At 27.5% G+C, this 21,289-nt stretch overlaps 1 protein-coding gene across 1 annotated transcript; it reads right to left on the bottom strand.

The window, feature by feature from the left end:
• Positions 1 to 431: 431 nt before the first annotated feature.
• LOC126678624 (agamous-like MADS-box protein AP3) lies at positions 432 to 3,770 on the bottom strand. Its single transcript, XM_050373521.2, has 7 exons — positions 3,396 to 3,770; positions 3,241 to 3,307; positions 3,088 to 3,149; positions 2,907 to 3,006; positions 1,016 to 1,057; positions 873 to 917; positions 432 to 784 (listed from the first exon to the last, which is right to left on the bottom strand). The coding sequence occupies exons 1-7, from the start codon at positions 3,581 to 3,583 to the stop codon at positions 614 to 616; spliced, it is 675 nt and encodes a 224-aa protein (XP_050229478.1). The 5' UTR covers positions 3,584 to 3,770; the 3' UTR covers positions 432 to 613.
• Positions 3,771 to 21,289: the final 17,519 nt, after the last annotated feature.

Here is a 21,289-nt window from a genome sequence, read left to right as displayed (position 1 = left end):
TAACAAGATGTCTTAAAAAGTTGAAATATTCACATTTTAACTCCTTTTAAATTATACATTAACCTTAAAATTGCCAATCTTTTTCAAATTTTCACCTTTTACTTTCAGTTCTACCAATTTCGCAAACTCTTTTTCACTAAAAAATTCAAAAAGACCCTCATGAACAACTTATTTGAACTATTTTTTATTTGAAATTCAAAATTAATGATTTATTTAAATTTTTTTCAAATAAAAAAGAGGTTAAATTAATATTTGCGGATACAATTGAAAATGAAATATGTGGTTTTGGACAAAATTAACAATTTTACAAAATCAAAGCATAATTGAACAGGAATAAGATGAACGTTCTTTTAAGACATGCATTTTGCCTAAAAACATAAGCCAAACCAAACTGAAACTTTTAGATGTAAATTCTCTATTTCTAACTCATATAAGAAGGAAAAGAAGAAACTATTAGGAAACAGTAAAAACAATTTCAACTTACACAATAGCATCAACCAAAAAAAGGAAGCAAAATAAACGAAGATGATCAGTTAGTTGCATATTCATTATACAATTAGAGATCATATGATAATTTATAATTTCGACAGATTTTGAGGTTCTTGAAATAATACTAATCGAGCAAGGGGTAGGTTGTAAGATCTGCTGGTGCATGATGAAGATGGTTAGGGTTCATCCGCAGAGCAAATATGTTGCGAGCTCCTCCATCTTGAAAACCAATCACAGACTCATAATCCCCTCCATTATCTACTAGTCCATACTGCGGATCTTCTTCTCTTGCATCCTTCAACAACATTCAAAAATAAATTAACATTTACTTTTTTACTTATAGAATAAATTAAACAAAGAGGAAAAGTTTTTATGAGGCTTACAAATTCATGCAGAAGATTTCTATGTATTTCTTCCACATTCCTTAGCTGCCACCCATTATAGATAATTAAGAAGAGAAAATTATACGTTGATCAAGTATCAGATACTAATATTTATCTTTCATCTAGAAAGGGAAAAAATTTACCTTTTTCTTGTAGGTTTCTATCTGATTGGTAATCACCTTATTCTGTAAATCATGAAGGAAATTTTGTTAGTTATAAATTAAGATTATTTAATTATATACCAGATTATTGGTTGTTGAGGACAAAGTGAAATTATTAGTATTTAAAAATAATTCTAACACAATGGTTATTGTCATTGTCCTTATCATTCCATTAATTATTCTAGTCATGACAAAAAATGACAGTCTTATAGTATATGCTTTCATCTAAAAAATTCGCATCATATTTTTAGTATCATTTTATATCAAATGTCCTCTTGTAATTTTTAAACTGGACGAAAACAATATACATTTTGACAATTGCGTATATATTTACAAGTTTTAACTGTAACGCCATGTCATATCTCCTGCATTAAACGTTTCTAAATTATATCATTTTTTGCCCATCTTTTTATCCAATCAAAAACCCTAGCTGGATTGAGATGTTGCACCTCCATACAATGAAATATGTGATTATTTGAAATAAAATAAGCTAAATTCATATTGAGATCTCAGCAACATACATGTTTTAATTAATTAACTTGTCCTTATAATTTGTTTTAATTTATCTGAGTCTTTGTACATATTATTTTTTTGTCAAAATAATCCTTTTCAATTGACAAAATGATGAGTTTTCTATATTTATACATTTTTATAATGTATAATTTTTAGTATGGAAATTTCAGAAAATTGAACCAAAATGAAGGGGAAAATCATTTTGGTTCAATTACTAATCATTATATACAAAATATATTCGGTTATTTGGGTTCGGCTCGGATTTATAAAAAATTGATTAATATCATACCGAACTAAATAAACATAAAAATCAAACAAAACCTAATATTTTGGTTCGGTCCAGTTAGAGAATATTAGGTTTGATCAATTTTTGCACACTCCCAGGGGCGGAACTAGGACTTTTATTATGGGGTGGCTAATTTGTATAAAATAAAATTTGAGGGGGCTAATCGTATAAAAATTAAAATTAAGTAACTACATTTAAAAAAAAACTTGAAGGAGTAATTAAGCAAAAAAAATTGCGGGGGCAGTCGCTACCTCATCCATGTATGCACACTCCTATGTCTAAGTGGATAACTTTAAACACGTCAGACTCTTAAATTACATTCTTCACATCATTAGATAGAAACTAATAAATTTTAATGAGTACATATTTAGGTTTTTTTTAAACTGTTTTGATAGAAATGAAGAAATAATTTAATGTGTGTCTATGAGGCTACGAGTCTTGCCACGTAGATTGAATTGTATATTTAAATTAAATGAAAAACAAATATAATAAATTATAAATTATAATTATTAAAATTAAAAAATTAATTATAATTGAGACTAAACTAAAAAAATTAATTGACTCTGTGCTATAAAAAAAATGTGCTTTGACAGACCATTAAAATAGACCTATATAACAAAAAATGGTGTGTATATAGATTCAGACGAGTGAAAGTGTGATGTAAAGACCGGTTAATGAAAACACATATAACACAGAAGTTCCGATATGAGGTTATCCAATAAATTTTTTTGAAACTCACTGCTATTACTTGTCTAATATTCATGGCAATGCACTCTTGAATATCCCATCCTTACATATTCTTCCAACAATTCTTTTTCTCTCACAATTTATCATCTTCGTGTAATTAGAAATAAAACCATTGGTTCAATCTCAGATGTTTAATTTTGTTGTTTATAAATATTATCACTTTATAATGTTAACATAATTGTTACTCAAACAGTAAAGTTGGAAAACAATTCATTTGAAATAAACAAAAATACCTAACAAACAAGCGAGAAATACTTGTTACAAGAAAAATTATTCAAACTAAAAGATGTGTCACGTCAATATAAAATGTAAATAGATGTAACAAACCTTGCGCTCGCGAATAACCGTGATAGAATCGGTCATTTCATGTTCAAGACCTCGCAATTCCTCAAAGCTTAGATCATTTAAGCAATCGCCCATCCTTTGCCTGATTAATCAATTCATTGACCATCAAAAACCGTACACAAACACAAAAACAAACAGCAGATCCTAGAATAAAACTACATACCTTATCTCAGTACGCAGATTCCTATTCACATCTTTCAATTTCCTCAGCTGTTCTTGCATTCTCTGCACCAAAAAGGCATAATAAATAGCATCAAAGACATTAACCTAACAATCTACGAACAGAACATAAATTAAGATAGAAACGAGCAAAGACCTCATAGTGAGTGCTCCATATGTCGACACCAACTGTCTTCTGGTACTGATCTAGCATCTGCTTAGTTCTTTTGAACAAACACAAAAAAAAACTAATTAAAAAATACAGAAAAATAAGAGAATCTGATAATAATATAAATTTTAATTTATACGTACGTAATGGAAGGGCTCATGTACTCATGAAGCTTGCCGGTAGTAGAGAACATGATAATGGAAACCTTCGCATCACAGAGAACTGCAAGCTCGTTAGCCTTCTTGAACAGACCATTTCTTCTCTTTGAATAAGTCACCTGTCGATTTGTAGAGTTCTCAATTCTCTTGATCTGGATCTTGCCTCTCGCCATAACCCTAATTTTTTTAGTTTTTGAAAACTCCTCCCCCTTTTGAATTCTAGATCTCTGAATAAAACAGGACCATCTTTGCCGAAAATGGAAGGGATAAGAAAAAATGGCGAAAGGTTTTGAATGGAATGATAAGTTTTAGCATAAGAAACCAAATAGGTTTTACTTACATGTAGGTGAAAGTTACTGTCAGTTAATGAAATACTCCGTTTCCCGTTTTATGATTATTTTTTGTGGTTGATTGATGTAATGGGACTAGGGTTTTGTTTGGACGGAAACGGATAAATATATGAGGATAATGAAGCATGTTTGGCCTAGGTAGCACGGACACTTCATTCAATCGACGTTTCCCGTTTCGGAAACGTTTCGGACATCGGACACGAAACTTCATTTTATACATAGGAAACTTTAAAATTATACCGTTTCGCCGTGTCCAAGTGTCCCGTTTCCCCGTATCCGTGTCCGTGCTACCTATTTGGCTCCCAAAATTCTACTGATTAAACTTCTTTTGTTTCTTTTACGTTAGCTATATTACGGATTTTATTTATATGTCTGTAAGACTGTAACAACAAATATTCACTTCATCCTTCTAACTTGCGATAAAATCTCAAAAAAATCTAAGTTTGTAATTTTAGATAAAAAGAATTCACAGTTTGTCAATTTTTGGTGAGTTACATCTTAATCTACTGTCAATTTGGACGATAAAAAGAGTAAAGTAATCTAAAATTGGAAACATTGTTTATTATAATAAAATTTTAATTTTTTTGATCAAATTGGAGCAAAATGAATCTTTATTGATATTATATCTATTCTATTATTTATGTAACATGGTAATTAGCAAATAAATGAGTAACTAAATAAATAGTTCAAATTCTAACTTTTTTCGTCATTAATTTAATTTTTACAGTTCAGCTATTTCATTATTTTTTTAGTTTTTCATGTATTTTTATGGTCTAATGTGGTTGAAATGTATTATCGTTTCTTTAACCTAATTAATTATTGATTTTTGGTCAAACATACCAGGTGTACTTTTTTAAAAGTACTAAAACTAAAGAGGACAATAAGTATTCCATAGAAGTATTCAATGTTTTTGTTGATATTTAAATAAAGGCTTAATTTCTTAAAAAAACCCCACCTTATATTTTTTTTTCGTTTATACCCTGACCTAGTAAAAACACAATTTGTACCCAATTTTGAGTTTTTATGTTTCATCTCTACCCAAAAGCATTAAATTGTACTCTTTTCATTTGAAAAAAAGTTTAAAACAATCCTTTATTTTTAACTTATATACAAATTAGATATTAATGTTATTAATAGTACAAAAATACCATCTTTTTCAAAAAATTAAAAATCATAATAGTTTTTTTTAATTTTTTTAAAAAATATTTCGAATTTTTTTTATTTTTTTTAATTTTTTGAAAATATTTCCGACAAAAAAAATTAAAAATAATAATTTTTTTTTAATTTTTTATTATTTTATCAAATTAAAAAAATTAATTAATTAATTAATTATTTAGATGTATTTGATTATTTTTTAAGTTTAAGGATTTATTTGTATATTTTAAAATAGAAAAAAGTATGTTTTAAACTCTTTTCCAAATGAAAAAAGTATAATTTAATGCTTTTGGGTAGAGATGAAACATAAAAATCCAAAATTGGGTACAAATGGTGTTTTTACAAGGTGAGGGTATAAACGAAAAAAAAGTGTAAGGTGGGGGTTTTTTAAGGAATTAAGCCTTAAATAAATGGAGTAACAATAATTTAATGAATTTTATTTCTGTAAAATGACTAACTTTTTCAAAAGTAAAAATAATAATTTTATTTCTTAAAATTACCTATTTCATTTTGTGTATTATATCACACACAAACCAAAACATGACTTAAAATGAAAGAAGCCATGTTGCTGATTTGTAGAAGGAAAAACACATAAATAATGAGCTACGAATGATCGTAAGACCCAGCAGTTTGCTTAGTGCAAGCACGAAAACTAGTGTTGCTTTTTTAGCCAAACAGGCTAAGACTAGTGATAGCAGTGTTTGAAGATATTAACGTTGTTGAGCCGCGAAGTTATATGTCAAATCATTGTCTCAGCTTGACTACATTTTTGTTACTGTGGTTCGCTTATTGAGCCCTAACAATTACCCATTTGGACTTTGGGTATGTGATATGTGCTAGTGTTGGGAAATTGGGCCTTAGCTCAACACAATACTCTGCCATTGTCAGTGCGTGGGACGGTCTCATTACGTTAAGCCTGATTAAGGTAATTCTCACTCATTCATTTATATCACAAGTGGTATTATTAAGTAAAAGGAAAAAAGGATCATTTATGTCCTTAAAATTTAACTCGAGGATCAAATAAATCTTCAACGTCCGAAAAAGTTCAAATATGCGCCTGACGTCTTAAAAGTGTGAACAACCATACCTCCAAGTTTTGATAACCAGGCCCCCAACGTCTCATTTATGAGTCCAAATCAGGGCATGGTTGTTCACCTTTTACGACGTTTGGGGCATATTTGAACTTTTCTATATGTTAGGGGCTCATTTGATCCTACAGACAAACCTTAGAGATATAAATGATCCATATGAAGTTATTATGGAGATGGTAGCAAAAAAGAAGTCTATTATTACTGATTTTATTGAGTTGAAATTTCTTTTTTAGGCTTAATCATTTAAAAGAAGTCTAGTTTTTTTATAGTCTAAATTTTTAAAATCTTTAATTTTAGCCCATTTCTTTTTAAATTTTAATTGTAGCTGATACAAGTAGAAAACTATATAAGATTGCTTATTCGTGATCTTCATGCATAGAGAATAGAAAAGCTTTAAGGGTTTCAGGCTGTAAAACCTGAAAGTCATTATGATGCTTAAATTAGTAAAGTTTCTTTGGTAGGTAACGAATATATGGAGTATTTAAAACTTGAAAAATGAATACCTTTTCAAAACCGGGAGTGTGGTATTTATAAGCCCTTGGAACCTAGAATATTGCTTTTATCGTGGTTTAGTCTCACGATCTCCTGTGGGTGTATAACCACATCTTTTGAGATTTGTGCATGATGAGGATATTGGCATATATTGCGCTTGTTAGATTGTTTAAACAAGGTCAGATCAAACATAGAGGATCTCATTTGTGGACATACATTTGGTGTCAGGAGAACTCATCTTCTGGCGAGATGAGATCCATCTTGGAGGATTCATTAATTCAGCGAGCTATCATAGATGAAACCATCTTCTGACAAAAAAAAATCATCAATAAATGGGCAATTTATAGCTAGCTTGGGGTTTGAAAAATATGCAGTTGGTATCAGTAGCCATTTATTTAAATTAGAGAAGAAAAATGTTCAAATAAACTCTTTATATAACTTTACGTTTGAAATTTTCGATGTTGAAAAAGAAAATTGGAACAATATGAATTAATATGAAAGGCATATTTGATTATTATTTTTCCACTTTAATTCGAACAAGTGACTATCATTCAACGTAAGATTGAAATATTAATTAAAATTAACAGTTTTAAGAGTTGAACTGTAAATCAAAAAAAGAAAAAGCGAAATGTTTTGTAATAATTAATTTTTTTTATCGAAGTCCAATAGACTGTGTGAATTCATCAAAAAATAACAAGTTATCTCCTCCAGATAGAAGGATATGGCTCTATAGAGATTTATATTCATATTTTATAGCTTTTACATGATGAAATTAGGCAAGGCACGATAAAGCGACTAATTATTCTCAATTTTACGATGCGGCCGCGGTCCTGGCGCAAATTTTCGGTAAAAGTTGACTGGAGCTCAAATTTCTTCTTTTAACCTTTTTTTTTTACTATTCCTTCTTTCTGTAATACGGTGATGCATTTTTCTCATATTTTCTTGAATTATATAATTTCTTATCCATCGACAAAGACGACAGAGACGAGATGACGCTGACAAAGACAGTCATGTTTGTCCTATTTCTTGAGTTGTATAATTAACGATTTTTTTTAGGTTATGACTTACTATTTCTTTCTAATTGCGAATAAATATGGGTTTTAATGTTTCCATGCTTTTAATGTTTTGAAGTCTAAGATAATGAGCATGTGTTTAATAAAAAATCTAAGTGACACATTAGTTCATATTTACAAGGTAAGCCGATAGTGTATATGTAATAGTAAATTATGTCGAAATAAACTTAGAATAAACATGTAATGAATTAAGTAAAATAGTTAACTTTAACTTTTATAAATCTAATAGTAAACTACCAGTAGACTTGTTTTTTAGTAAATTAAAAGTAAACCGATAATTAGCTTGTTTTATAGTAAAACAAAAATAAAAACGTTGAAACGAATTTAATACATGTTTTATAATGCTGATAGTAAACTTAGCAATAAATTACTTTAATATTTTATAATTTTAAAAATAAAGCATTAGCAAATTAATAATAAACTTATATTTTAGTAAATTGTTAGTAAATATAAATTATGATTTTTAAAAAAAAAATATTTTTGCAAATGAAAGCTATTTTTTAAAAAAATATTTTTATAATAATTTTGATCAAACCGTATTTTTTATAATATTTTATTATTTTATGGATATTTTTTTTAAAAAAATCCGTATATTTTTGTCTAGAAGGTGGCCTTTGATTAATGTGGGCTTGGTGACTAAGGTGTCCCAAAAATGACATAGTAAAAACTAGAAAACATTTTGAGACCCCTACCCCAAATTACTGTTTTGTATCATAAGAAGTGTATTTATTTGGTTAACTTTATGATGGGTGTTGAGGTGGGCCTGGGCTAAAGTTTAAATGTGAAAGTACATTCTATGAACCGACCGCCTTATTCAACTCCAGTTATAACCTTATTAAAGTGACCTCTTATCTAATCTAAAGCCTATTTTTCAGAGAAGTGCCTGGTACTTCTGAAAAAGTATACAGTTTAACCTGCACATTTTAATCCCTTCCTTTTATTTTCCTCAACTTTTCGGATATATCCAAATTGGGGTCAGCATCGGTAAGTTTAATCACCAAACTGCCTCCTATTTTAATTTTTCGGGCTATTTTGCCATTTTGGCTATACAGCCGATTGATCACAAATAATACAAAATAAATAAATAAATGAGGTGCCATAATTCGGAACCACGACCTTTATAAAATATGCATAGTTTTATCGATAGAAGACATAAAATCACACAATTTATATTTAATATATATGGTTAAAGTAAATTTTCTACACTCAAAATCGAAATGAAATTATATTACATTTGAAGTTTTTATTTCAATTTATAAGATTTGATTCAGTCGATGAATTCGGTCAGATGAGATACTATACAATCCTAATCCGAATTTCTTTTTTATATCTAATCGAACATTTAATGAACTTCTATGAGAAAATAAACTTTAATACTCTTGAATTATAAAATTCACTAATACAAGAAATAGTCCATCATAAATTCGATCTAAAAAATTAGTAAATATTTATTTACAAATCTTCGTAGCATCTTAACATATATGAATGAAAAATTCACTGTTTTATACGTATATGAAGTGCTTTTCATGAGTTCCAACTATAGAACGATTTTTTAACTCTTCCACATTTAGATTAATTTTCACTCAAGTCGGATATACAGATATCTTCCGCGGAGATTATACAGTAACTTCTGCTCCTAAATCCATAGGCATTGGTCTTCAATTTCTACCAAAAACAGAGTCAACTAATAGTTGGCCAATAACTGGGCTTTTGGATTGGTCGGATGTTATAGGGTTTAATCTGATCCATATGAACGACAAGCAGTCTTCTTCTTCTTCTTCTTCTCCATCTTTAGGGTTTGAAAAGTGCGAGTAGTAGGCACGTGACACGGAGTCCTGTAACCTTTCATGAGACAATATGTCCATTTAACGGCCAATCCACCAATTATATGCTTAAAGAGAAACCTACCTATTTCTCTACTACTTCACTCTATTCTTCTCATCATGTCGCTCACATGCAGCCCCAGTGAGGCCCCACTCTAAGCTCACTGTACACCCACTCTATACGATTGGGACCATACGTCATGCACCATAATCTTCTTAAGTTTAGAAACTACGTATTTTTTGTGACATGTGACAGTATTTCCTACTATAGGTTTGTGGCTAGGATTAAAAGATTATGGATACTAACTCATATAAGAAACTATACTACGTAAGATGTTTTATTTAGGCTTATCCCTTTAAAAACCCCTCACCTTTTACCCCCAATTCGTTTGCACCCTCACGTTGCAAAACCACCAAATATACCCAAATTACGACCTTTCACTTTCAATTACACCCTCAAGCATTAAATTGATCTCTTTTCACTTGAAAAAATAGGTTTATTTTTGTTTTAAATAAAATATTAAGTCCTATTTTAAAATATATGCTAGAATTTAAAGTATTGATTTGAATATTTTTTAAGTGAAAAGAGGTCAATTTAATGCTTGAGGGTGCAATTGAAAGTAAAAGGTCGTAATTTGGGTATATTTGGTGGTTTTACAACGTGAGGGTGCAAATGAATTGGGGGTAAAAGGTGGGGGGATTTTAAGGGGATAAGCCTTTTATTTATACTTGTTTCTTTTTTGTGGTTGGTTGATTAATTTTAAAAGAGTTTTGTATTTTCCTTTAAGATAGATTCACCTAATTTTGAAAATGGACTCTCTCTTGTCTCTTCACCTTAGATCTTCATGAGTTAGGGCAAGTTTAAGATTTTCCATTATTATGTTTTTCGTATAAAACAAGCATCAACAATAAAATTACAGTAAATTAGTTTGTTTTGGGGTTTTAAATAGTATAGTATATTCAGTTATTTATAGCAATTTTAAATGTAATAGGAGGTTTCAAATTCGTTTTCTTTTCCGAATGAGATTCATGGCTCTATAAGTCTATGTGTCTTTTAAATTGTGTTTGTTGATTAACGAAGTGCAATAAATAAATAAATTTATGCCATTCTATGAGTGTCTTTTTTTTTGTACGGAATTACCGCTTACTTTAGCACCATTTTCTAATTTGGGAATTTATTTTGGCCCGGACATTTTTAAGATGCCCTTCGATGACCAATGAAATACAAGTGTGTGTTCTTGTATATATATGTCCTATTTCAAGAAAGCTTGATGAGTTGATCCTCCTACACATTTTGCTTTAATTGTTATATCGGGAGTTAGTCCATGTATTGCTTGATAAAATAGATAGATAATTTATTTATTTTTAATATTAATTTTTTTCTTGTGTTTTGGGATGTGGTTAACTAATTAACATATTAACTAATAGATTATGATAAATCTGAACATTGAATATGAAGCCATATAAAAAAAATAGATCTGAGAGAATTTATCGCCCTCCATGATCATACATGCTCGATGTATATATAATGTATAATTTAATACATAAATATGTATTTTTCTATATATTTTAAAATTTAGATGGGAGATACCATGAGCTATAGCTCAAATGGTATAAACGCTAAGTAACAAACTGCTAGGTCGTGGGTTCGTTTTCTCCCACAAGCGCTCTCCCCTTTTTAAATTATCAAAAAAAGAAAAATTAGATGGGAGATTGTGAATATGAAGTATATATAGGAGATAGGTGAGAAAACAAAATTTGCTCCCCCTTCTCTCTAAACAAAGTTCATCTTCTTCATCTTGTTCTTGGTGAGGGTGGGAGAAGATGATTTTTCCGGTCACCGGAAAATCATCTTCTCTCCGCCCATAGTTTTATTTAGTATAGATCTACTCTTTGTTGATTGAATAAGACTTTTTTTAAGATGTTTTTTATGGTTTGAAATTTTATCTTATGAAATAAATTGTTATGGTTTGTTTTCTTACCTCTTTGATCCGATGTTGTAGATCGTTTAAGACTATTTAGTGTTTGTTCGAACTTTAGATCCAAGTTCTTGTAAATCTAAACATTGGGGAGGTTTTTAAATCTATCTCTTTAGAATATTCTTGAAGATGAATCAAAAATGCTAAGTTTCGTCGGATAGAGCGGATTTCTTGTCAAATCGGAAAAAGGATGATCTAAGTACCCCGTCCAACGGGAACATAGTTCTTTGTTGTGTTAAATTTATCGGGATTCATGTCATAGATTTATCTTTATTTTCGATTATTTTTTGCTTATCTTGGATTGTTGTTTAGTAGTTGGTTGTTCAAATTTGAAAGATCATATTGAGATCCTTATGATATGACTTTCATTGTTTGTATTTACATCTTCATTAATATATTCTAACTTTGTGAAAAAAAAAAAGATAGGTGAGAAGATAAAGAGTGCGCAAGCTTTGTAAAATTAGAAGAAACATGGATCAAAAGAAAGGCCATAGCGGCCGTGCCTTGGTAGACAAAAGAATGTTAGTGCCTCAAAAGCTTATTTTGGATCTTAGATGGAAGGACTTTTGCCCTACAAAACAAATCTCTTGTGGGTCTTCCGATTCCTCTTCCAGTTGGCATCAGAAGTCTGATTCTTTTAATAGCGTTATTATTAGCCAAATCGATATCAAAATTTTGTATCTTATATCAAAACGATACCTGGTCTTTAATTTGTATCTTTTTAGTACTACAATTTCTATTATTTTTTTCAAATCAGGCTTTTTTTTTAAATTTCGGCTACTTTTGATGACGTGGCAACCGGAGTTTGGTTTTAATTTTCTTTCACTTTAAATGACACATCACAGTATGTATTAATTTTTTTAATTATATACAATCGGATAAATTTATCTAATGTGTCATCTATTGTCGAAAAAGAAAAGAAAAAACACTCTTGTTCCAGTTGCCACGTCATTAAAAATGCCTGAAATTTATAAAAAAAATCATTTGAAACAAATAATAGAAATTATTGTATTAAAAAGATACAAATCAAAGAACATGTATCATTTTGATACAAAATATAAAAATCTGGTACCACAATTTGGTTAATAACCCAAATATTACATGGCAAAACCATTTTTGTTATATTGTCTATTATATAATATTAAAGGGACAGTGTGATGTTACTTTAATTAACATAATTTTTCAAAACATATATTTTCAGTTGGTAATTTCTAGTATTTTTATTATATTTTTATACTTTTTTTCTTCTAATTATTAACTTTTGATGCTGAATTGTCAAAAAATATGGCCCATATTTGCGATTTAGTTTTCTATTAAGATTAGAATATTATTATTTGACAATTTGATTTCCTATTAGGATTAATTTCTTAATAGTTTAAGATTTAAAATTGCATTTAAAAGGTTCATTATAAATATTAGTGGGTAGCCCTATTATAAACTAACTATATATGTATAGAATAAAATTCTCCCTGTCCGTGGAGAGGAATACTTGTGTGAACCTAGTTCGCCACGTAAGATTATGGACTATCTATTAAATGCATGACACGTGGCGTAATTAAATGCCATAACCAATCAATAAATAGCATTTAATTCTAATTAAAAGATCACTAATTAATGTTGTATTTATTGATTGGTTATGGCATTTAATTACGACACGTGTCATGCATTTAGTAGATAGTCCATAATCCTACGTGGCGAAATAGGTTCACACAAAGATTTCTTGTCCGGCGATGTAAACTACATTAATTAAACTATATAAAATTAATTTTGTGTGATTATTTTTTCTTTTGTTTTTATTTATTTTTTGTTGTGCTAATAAGTGGTATTAGAGCCCTATTAGAATAAACTATCTATTCTTTAAGTGTGATATTCCACATTGAGCCGCTCAACTTCACTTAGAATAAACTCTATTTTTAATTTATACCACAGTTGATAATTGTTTTAATATTTTTAAATACAGTTATCTATATTTAATATATTACTTTATGTAAATGAAATCATTGAAATTATTCAAAAATATAATTATTTATAAATTATTTAAAATTATCTTATTTATATTATAGTAGTTATAATTAGGCCTAATGTTTTAAAAAAACCCCGACCTTTTAGCCCCTTTTCAATCATACCCTGACGTTGCAAATTTGTCAATTTTACCCTATTTTTCATTTTTGTGTTTCAATTGTACCCTGAAAAATTAAATTAACGTCTTTTGCGTTTGGAAATTTGTTTAAAACATTCTACATGTCTCGCATATATTAATTGTATATTTTTAAAATTTATTTAAATTTAGTTAAATTAATTAAGAATTTAAATTAGTGTTAATTTGATTATGGTTTTTATTTAATTTTTAAAAATAAAGGACTTATTTGTACTTTTTTGAATAAAAAAGAATTTAATTCCATGTTTAGACTTAATTAATTGAATGATTTCATCATTTAAGTAAAAAAAATAACAAAAATTAAAATATTAGGGTACAATTGAAAACGGAAAATTCAAAAGTGGGTAAAATTGACAAATTTTCAACGTCGGGGTAGAATTGAAAAAAAGTTTAAAGGTGAGGGGTTTTTGAGTGATTAGGCCTTATAATTAAATAATTTTATAAATGAATTGTAGATTTATCAAATTTTTTATGTAAATTAATTTTTAAGCAAATCTTGACTCTTATGAAAAATAACTTACTATTTATATTAAATATAATATGATTTATTTATAATATAAAAACAAACATAAAAATAATAATTGGCGTTCTTTAAATTAATTTTATATGTCATCAACAATAGCTAATCAAGTACCAAACATGTATTGTATAATAGCTACCGGTTAACAACTTCCTTAATATATGTGAAATAATCAAATGTCATAAATATTATGGATCAGGAGAGTAGCAGCTATTAGCAACATCTAACATTTATAAGCAAAAAACTGACCCAAATCTGCCCAGAGAGTATTTGTGATTCAAATATTCAATTAAACTGTTTATAAAATTGATATATATATATATATATATATATATATATATATATATATATATATATATATATATATATATATATATATATATATATATATATATTGATTTACGGCAACCGGTTCAACTGCATATCAATTAATATGCAACATTTTAAATAAAAAATTATATGTATATATAATAAGTCTATACTCTAAATATATTTTAAAAGTAGCAAATAGTATAGACATACAATATAGTAAAGAACCATACTATTTTTATGATTGAGCCAAACTAATCATTTTTTATTTTTATGGGGTTCTCAATTCAAAAATATTAAATTGTATTTTTATTTTTATTTTTGAAAATTTGCATCAAATTAACCTCCAAACATCAGTCGAACTAATTGAACCTGTATATCCGATTTATATTTCACAATTATGATTCAGTAATCCATTCTATAACGGAAAAAGGGTTATTTTTATCCCTAAAGTTTGTATATAATAAAATCAAGTGAACCCTTAATATCCGAAAAGATCTGAATATGTCTCTAACGTCTTAAAAAATGAACAATCATGCCCCAAATCTGACTCATAAATGATACGGTGGAGCCTGATTGTCAAAATTGGGAGCATGATTGTTCACTTTTTAAGACGGGGGGCATATATGAATTTTTTCGAACGTTTAAGGTTCACTTGATCATCGAGTCAAACCTTTCAGGCACAAATGATCAGTTTCTCTCTTTAATATTAATAGTTCATCTAAATTTTTGATAACTCAATCGAGATTTAAGTGGTAATATGCCCCTCAATTTGTAAGCAGTGGGTAATTAACACATAAATTAATTTTTTGGACAAATTAGTACACTGATTATAAATAATTTGCTCCATCTTAACAATTTGCCTTCAATTTATAAGTTGATTTTTTTTTAAATTAGCAATTTATCCTTTTAATTTGTAAGTTAATATTCTTTGGATGTGGATTGAAGGCAGTTTACGCATGAAAATAGTGATTTGATAGAAAATTGGATTTTGAATTTAAAGAATGGGGAGATTCAGGGTGGGTGTGAATACAGGGGAATGTGGGTGTGATTGACAAGAAATGTGAGGCGAGTATAAATGCAAGGAAAGGCAAAGAGCAAAAAAAGGAAGGAGTCAACTGAGAAGCACAAGGCTCGAGAGAGAACCCAACCACACACTCAGACACAATTATTCACACTCCCACACATCACTCACTTCACTTCATCTCTCTCAATCTTTACTCCCAAATTCTTTTACTTTTCCTAGCCGAAATTAAGTAGTAGCAATTTAAATTTTAAATATACTACAGCCTTCTTTTTAATTTTTTTGTAAACTCTACAGCCAGAACGAAGTTAAATTATTTATTTAACTTTCACTAAAATTGAGAATGCCTATTTTTGATTATAGCTTTTGTTTCTGCTGATAGAGTCATTGCAACTTTGCTAGCACTCCCTTTGATTGCTTATAAAGGACAATATATTGTCATTTTACTACTTATCCAACCTATGATCATCTCAAAATATATTTTGATTTACACTTTTTTTTATCTATAGTTTAAACTCTTAAAATCGCTAATTTTAATCTACTTTTTAATTTTTACTTTAAACTATAGACATTTGTTTAAATTTGAATAAAAAGTTCAAATATATACTTCACTTTGCTTCTTACAACTCCTAATTACTCCGTCAAAAATTTCAAATATAAAAAATATATTTTAACCTTTTTCCTTTTCAAATTAAACAAATACTACACTTCAAACTGAAAATTAAGTAATAAGCCAAAATTGATGATTTTAAAAAATTATTTCATGTAAGAAAAAAAATCAAAAAATATGATAGTTTTTAACGATTTAATCCAACATATACATGTTTTTATCGATGAGTTGTAGCTCAAATGATATAATCATATAAGTTTAATAAGATTATCTTATTGTTTTTTAAATATTCTTATAGTATTAAATTATTGTTTTTTAAGTCTAAGTATAAAAAGTTTTATAAGTTAACCTAATAATATAATATGAAATGTCTAAAAAAAATTATGATGATGATGATGATATTATAATTTTTTAATATATACATTAATTTCTTTAAAAAAAATAATAGTGTGAAAAAAAGAAAAAAAAGGATGTATATAGCTATTTAATTATAAAATTTTAAAAAACTATACAAAATGTATATTCTGTATCCTTCACAAAGTGTAAAAGTATGTTATAACGAGTTGGCACTTCAATTGGTTCAACACAGGTAAAGCACATTCTTACGGATTTGAGTCACATCATAGCTCTATAGTCATGACCATGAATGGTCAAAAGAGAATGAATGAGTTCAAGCTAGAATTCAAACTTCCTCCAATTTTTCAATAAATCAAAGTCTCTGCATTTTTTGTATCAACCATCTATATATTTTTCTTAATTTAAAATCACAAAATATATACACCCATTCCTGACAAATTATGGATCGATTTCATTTTATTTGTTTTAAATCATAAATCAAATTTTATTTTTTTCAAATTAATTAACTAAAGAAATAGTACTTACTCTCTCCGTCCATTTTCAGTTGTCGCTTTAGGCTAGATTGTTAAGATTAAAAAAGTATTTCTTTTGTCTTAAATTATAAACATAAAGACTAATATAACCCTATTTATAAATTCCACTATTAAAAGTTTAGTTTTAAAAATAGAATTATTAACCCACTATTGGATGATTTAGTTTTGAAAATTGAACTACCATTTAATGAAGTAATTTAATAAGAAGGTCAAATTTGGAATACTATTGTAAAAATCACATAGAAATCCTAAAGTGATAACTATTGATGGACAAAAATATTGACAACTAAAAATGGACAGAGGGAGTACTATTTAAAACAATTACAGTAGTAGGTAGTCGACATTTAAATTGATGATGATTAAAGAAGTATTTAAAATATAGATTTAAATTTTTTTGGGAAGAATAACCTACCAAATAACATAGAATTCATCGTACCTCGAAAGGTAAAAATTGATTTTGTTGTAAACAAATTCTTTGTAGCATGTTAGGCTCCTACCACATGATGGGGGACAGCGGATTAATCATTAATCTTAGCCCCAGATTAATAAAACAATCAAATCAGTGGCTAGTATGATAAATACTTTTCCTCGGGCCCCTAATTACCAGATAAATGCAACTTTTCAACGTCTTTGATATACGGATTTACTCCATCAATTTGTGGTCGTCATTTTTAAATTATGGCGTACATCATTTTTCTTAGTTTATTTTGTAATTTGCTTTACAATCTTACACAGTCAACTGTTCAGCAAGTACCGTGGGGACTAATTAGGCCGCCGGAAATCCGCAAAATTGAATAATTTCAATTAGTGATATCCAATTATTAGCGGCTACTATAATATGCGGTTCACGTGATTGTTCCATAAAGAAAAGAAATTAGAAAAGGTTTGTCTTTTGTAACGAGGGATGATTTTGTGGAGATAAGTGTATAGTAATTAACTTACAGTCTTCAAGTTAAACTTTTTTAATAAAAAAATTATATTAATTAAAAGCTGATTGATTAGTCAATACATAAAATTTAAAATTTAAAGGGCAATTTGTCCCACCAACTTATAAACAATGGACATTAACATATAAATTAATTTTGTGAACAAATTAATCACGAACTTAATATAATTATAGGCAATTAATCCCATTTTTCACTCTACATTAATAACAAACGTATTTATAAAAATACATACTCCCTACATTCTAAAACAATAGTCCACTTTTTCCTTTTCACACGGTTACAATTAATGCTCTAAATTTTTACAAATTTATCTTCATTTTTTCTATCATACCCTTATTAAATATTATGATTATAGACTAATAGCAATAAATGATACATTTTAAATAAAGACAATATGGAAAATAAACACTCTAAATTGTGATTTACAAAAAAAGTTGACTATTGCTTTGAGACAAAAAAAATAAGGAAAGTGGACTATTGTTTTGAGACGGAGGGAGTATTATATATAAAAAATTTGATCTCATTTTAGGTTAAAATTTTATATAGCCACACTCTCTTTTCTATCTCTTTCTCTCAGAATTCTCTCTTCTTTTCTTTTTATTTTCCGTTTGATTTTCTATTTGTCTTTTCCGATCGCTTTTCCATTCGTTTTTTCCGTTCGCATTTTTGTTGGCGCTTCTATTTGTCTTTTCCGATCGCTTTTCCATTCGTTTTTTCCGTTCGCATTTTTGTTGGCGCTTTTGTCGTCTGCTTGATGAGTTTCTCATCTATTCTCCTCGTTTTTCCATTCGTCTCTTACGTTCAACTCTTCCGTTCGTGCTATGAATTTCTCGACATCGTTTTTAGATTTTTTGCGATGATTTAAACATTTTGTAAATAAATTATTGTTGATCTATGATTTTTTTATTTATAAAATTATTCTATTATTTATATAATTATTTTCTTATTCATAAATTTGTTTATTTACAATGTTATAAATTTTGTAAACAACGAATTGATTTATGGTATTTTCGCAGTGTTTTTATAATGTATTTACGTTATATTATATTTATAGAGTATTTCTGGTATTTTTCGGTATATCTATGTTTTTTTGTTGTATTTCTGCCGCTTTTTTTATAATATCTATGGTGTATTTATAGTATTTAAGGTGTATTTATAGTTTTTTTATAGTATACACCATAAAAACACTATAAAAATGCTATAAATACACTATTATTATACTATAAAAATATCATAGTTATAATAAAAAAACATAATAATCACACTATATTACACAATAATTACACTAAAAAGCTCAATAAAAATATAAAAAAAACAATTATAAAAATAGAGAATAAACCATTAAAAAGTGAAAAAAATTGTAAAACTAAAGAAATATATATTTTCGTAAAAAAATAATAATTAGAAAAGTAATAAAAAAAATTTAAATTATTTTTGAAATTCTTATACAAGATGTAGTTATTCAGTGAGGAAATAATTGCTAAGAATTATGTTTTTAAAAATGAAATAATTGGTAGTTTTGTTTTTTTATATGAAATACTGCACAAGACATAAAGGATTCCCCATACTTGAGCAAATAATCACAAAATATGAGATCTACAATAATGCTCGTTGTTGCTTTTAGTAGTTAAATTATGGAAGCTAAAGATGATTTTTTTTTTTGAGGATAAGGATGATTCTTTAGTCACTATTAAAGGATGATTTTTTTCTTTCACTCGGCAAGTTGAAAGATCATTTATAAACTATACTTTCAATTTTACAATAACTTTTGTTTATTTCTTTCATTTGAAGAAATTATATTATATATTCATATATTATATATTTAATTAAATTGATAAAATCCCTAAAATAAAATTATAATAGTTTGATTCGTCAATATTGTGATTTTTTATTATTATACTTAGAACTCAATTAAATTTATCTTTGGTTGCTTTTATAGTTGATAATTTTATTTAATTATATAAATAGTTATTAAATAGTTAATTTTTATATTTTAGTTTAGAAAGGATTGTGTAATTACGGTGAATTTAATTTAAAAGTTATGTGAAAGACAAGTAAGTTTAAACTGAAAGCCGAATATAATTACTATTAATCATAAAATCGATTAATAAGATTTTGTGATTTTTTTAAATATTTTTGTTATTTTGGTCAAGTCAAAAAAATGACAGGCACTGTGAGGTAATCCTGAAATTAAGTGAAATAAAGTGAAAATTATTTTGTAATTTCATAAGCAGTTAATAGTATTACAATCACTTTTTTTGAAAAAAATTAAGAAACTGTTATAAAATAATGAGAAAATCAAACCTGAAACTTTTAGATTTATTATAATATTTTATCAATAGACTATGTGTTGGGGGACAATAATTGATGCCTTCAGTATATGAATATATTATGCATATACATACAATGCAATATTTTTCATTCATACGATGAAAAGAGAACTGATTTTTTTTCTTCTCATTTTTATAATTGTATAATCCTTTTATTTTTTTTATTATCCATTTAGTCGAATAAATTTATTTATAATTATTTGTTCATTTAAGAATTAAAATATTATCTTTTAAATTATTCCATTCATAATAAATAATTATATAACTCAATTATAAAAGATTTATTAACAACTTGGATTTTATTAGTATTTATTTGGAATGAGATTCTCTCAAGTTTATTTATTTTTATAATTTAAGATAGAAAATTCACATTTTTAGTATGTACAATTTTGGTTAAAATGAACAATTCAAAAAAACTCCTTTAAAAAAAACAATTAAAAAAATGGAAAAGTATACACTTTTTTTTATTTCTTCACAACAAATAAGGTTTTGGAACAATAAAAAGATGTATGTTAAAATTAATTTTTTATAAGGCTCTATAATTTATTCTAAGCAATTTTTTTGTCATTGAGATGAATGTTTAATTAAAAATAGTTTATTAATTGAGTTTTTCTAAGAAACGTGTTAGTATTATTGTATTGTGTAGGGCACAAATTGCAACCTATATTGGATGAGAATTTACATGCATAAATACGTTTTGATTATTATCAAATATTTTCCCATTGATTCTAACCCTTCGTTGCACTTGCAAATCATGGGTGTTGACCTATAAACACTATACTAATCTTTTTATTTTGTTAAAAAAACAATCTATTATTTACAATTTTGTTTCATTTTATTAAGAAAATAATTTTTTTCTTTCATGAGTCAATCCCAAAATGATTACCCAAAGAATTTAGTGGAATACGAGATGCATTGACAATAAAAATAATTTACTTAAATGCATTTTCCGGACCTGGAAGACGAATTTATCCATAAAATCTCTAGAAAAACTAAAAGAAACAGTACCGTATCAATCCTTTGAAATCACAACCGTTGATTGGAAAACAAGATTCCAAAAATTAATAGCGAAAGACGAGTCTGTGATAGACAATAATAAGAGACGGCTGTCACGCAGAGAGAGGTTCT

The sequence above is a fragment of the Mercurialis annua genome, linkage group LG1-X (genome assembly GCF_937616625.2).
Source record: "Mercurialis annua linkage group LG1-X, ddMerAnnu1.2, whole genome shotgun sequence".
In the NCBI taxonomy this organism is placed as follows: domain Eukaryota; kingdom Viridiplantae; phylum Streptophyta; class Magnoliopsida; order Malpighiales; family Euphorbiaceae; genus Mercurialis; species Mercurialis annua.
Note: the sequence above shows the minus strand (reverse complement) of the source record. Positions and strands in the feature narration are given on the sequence as shown.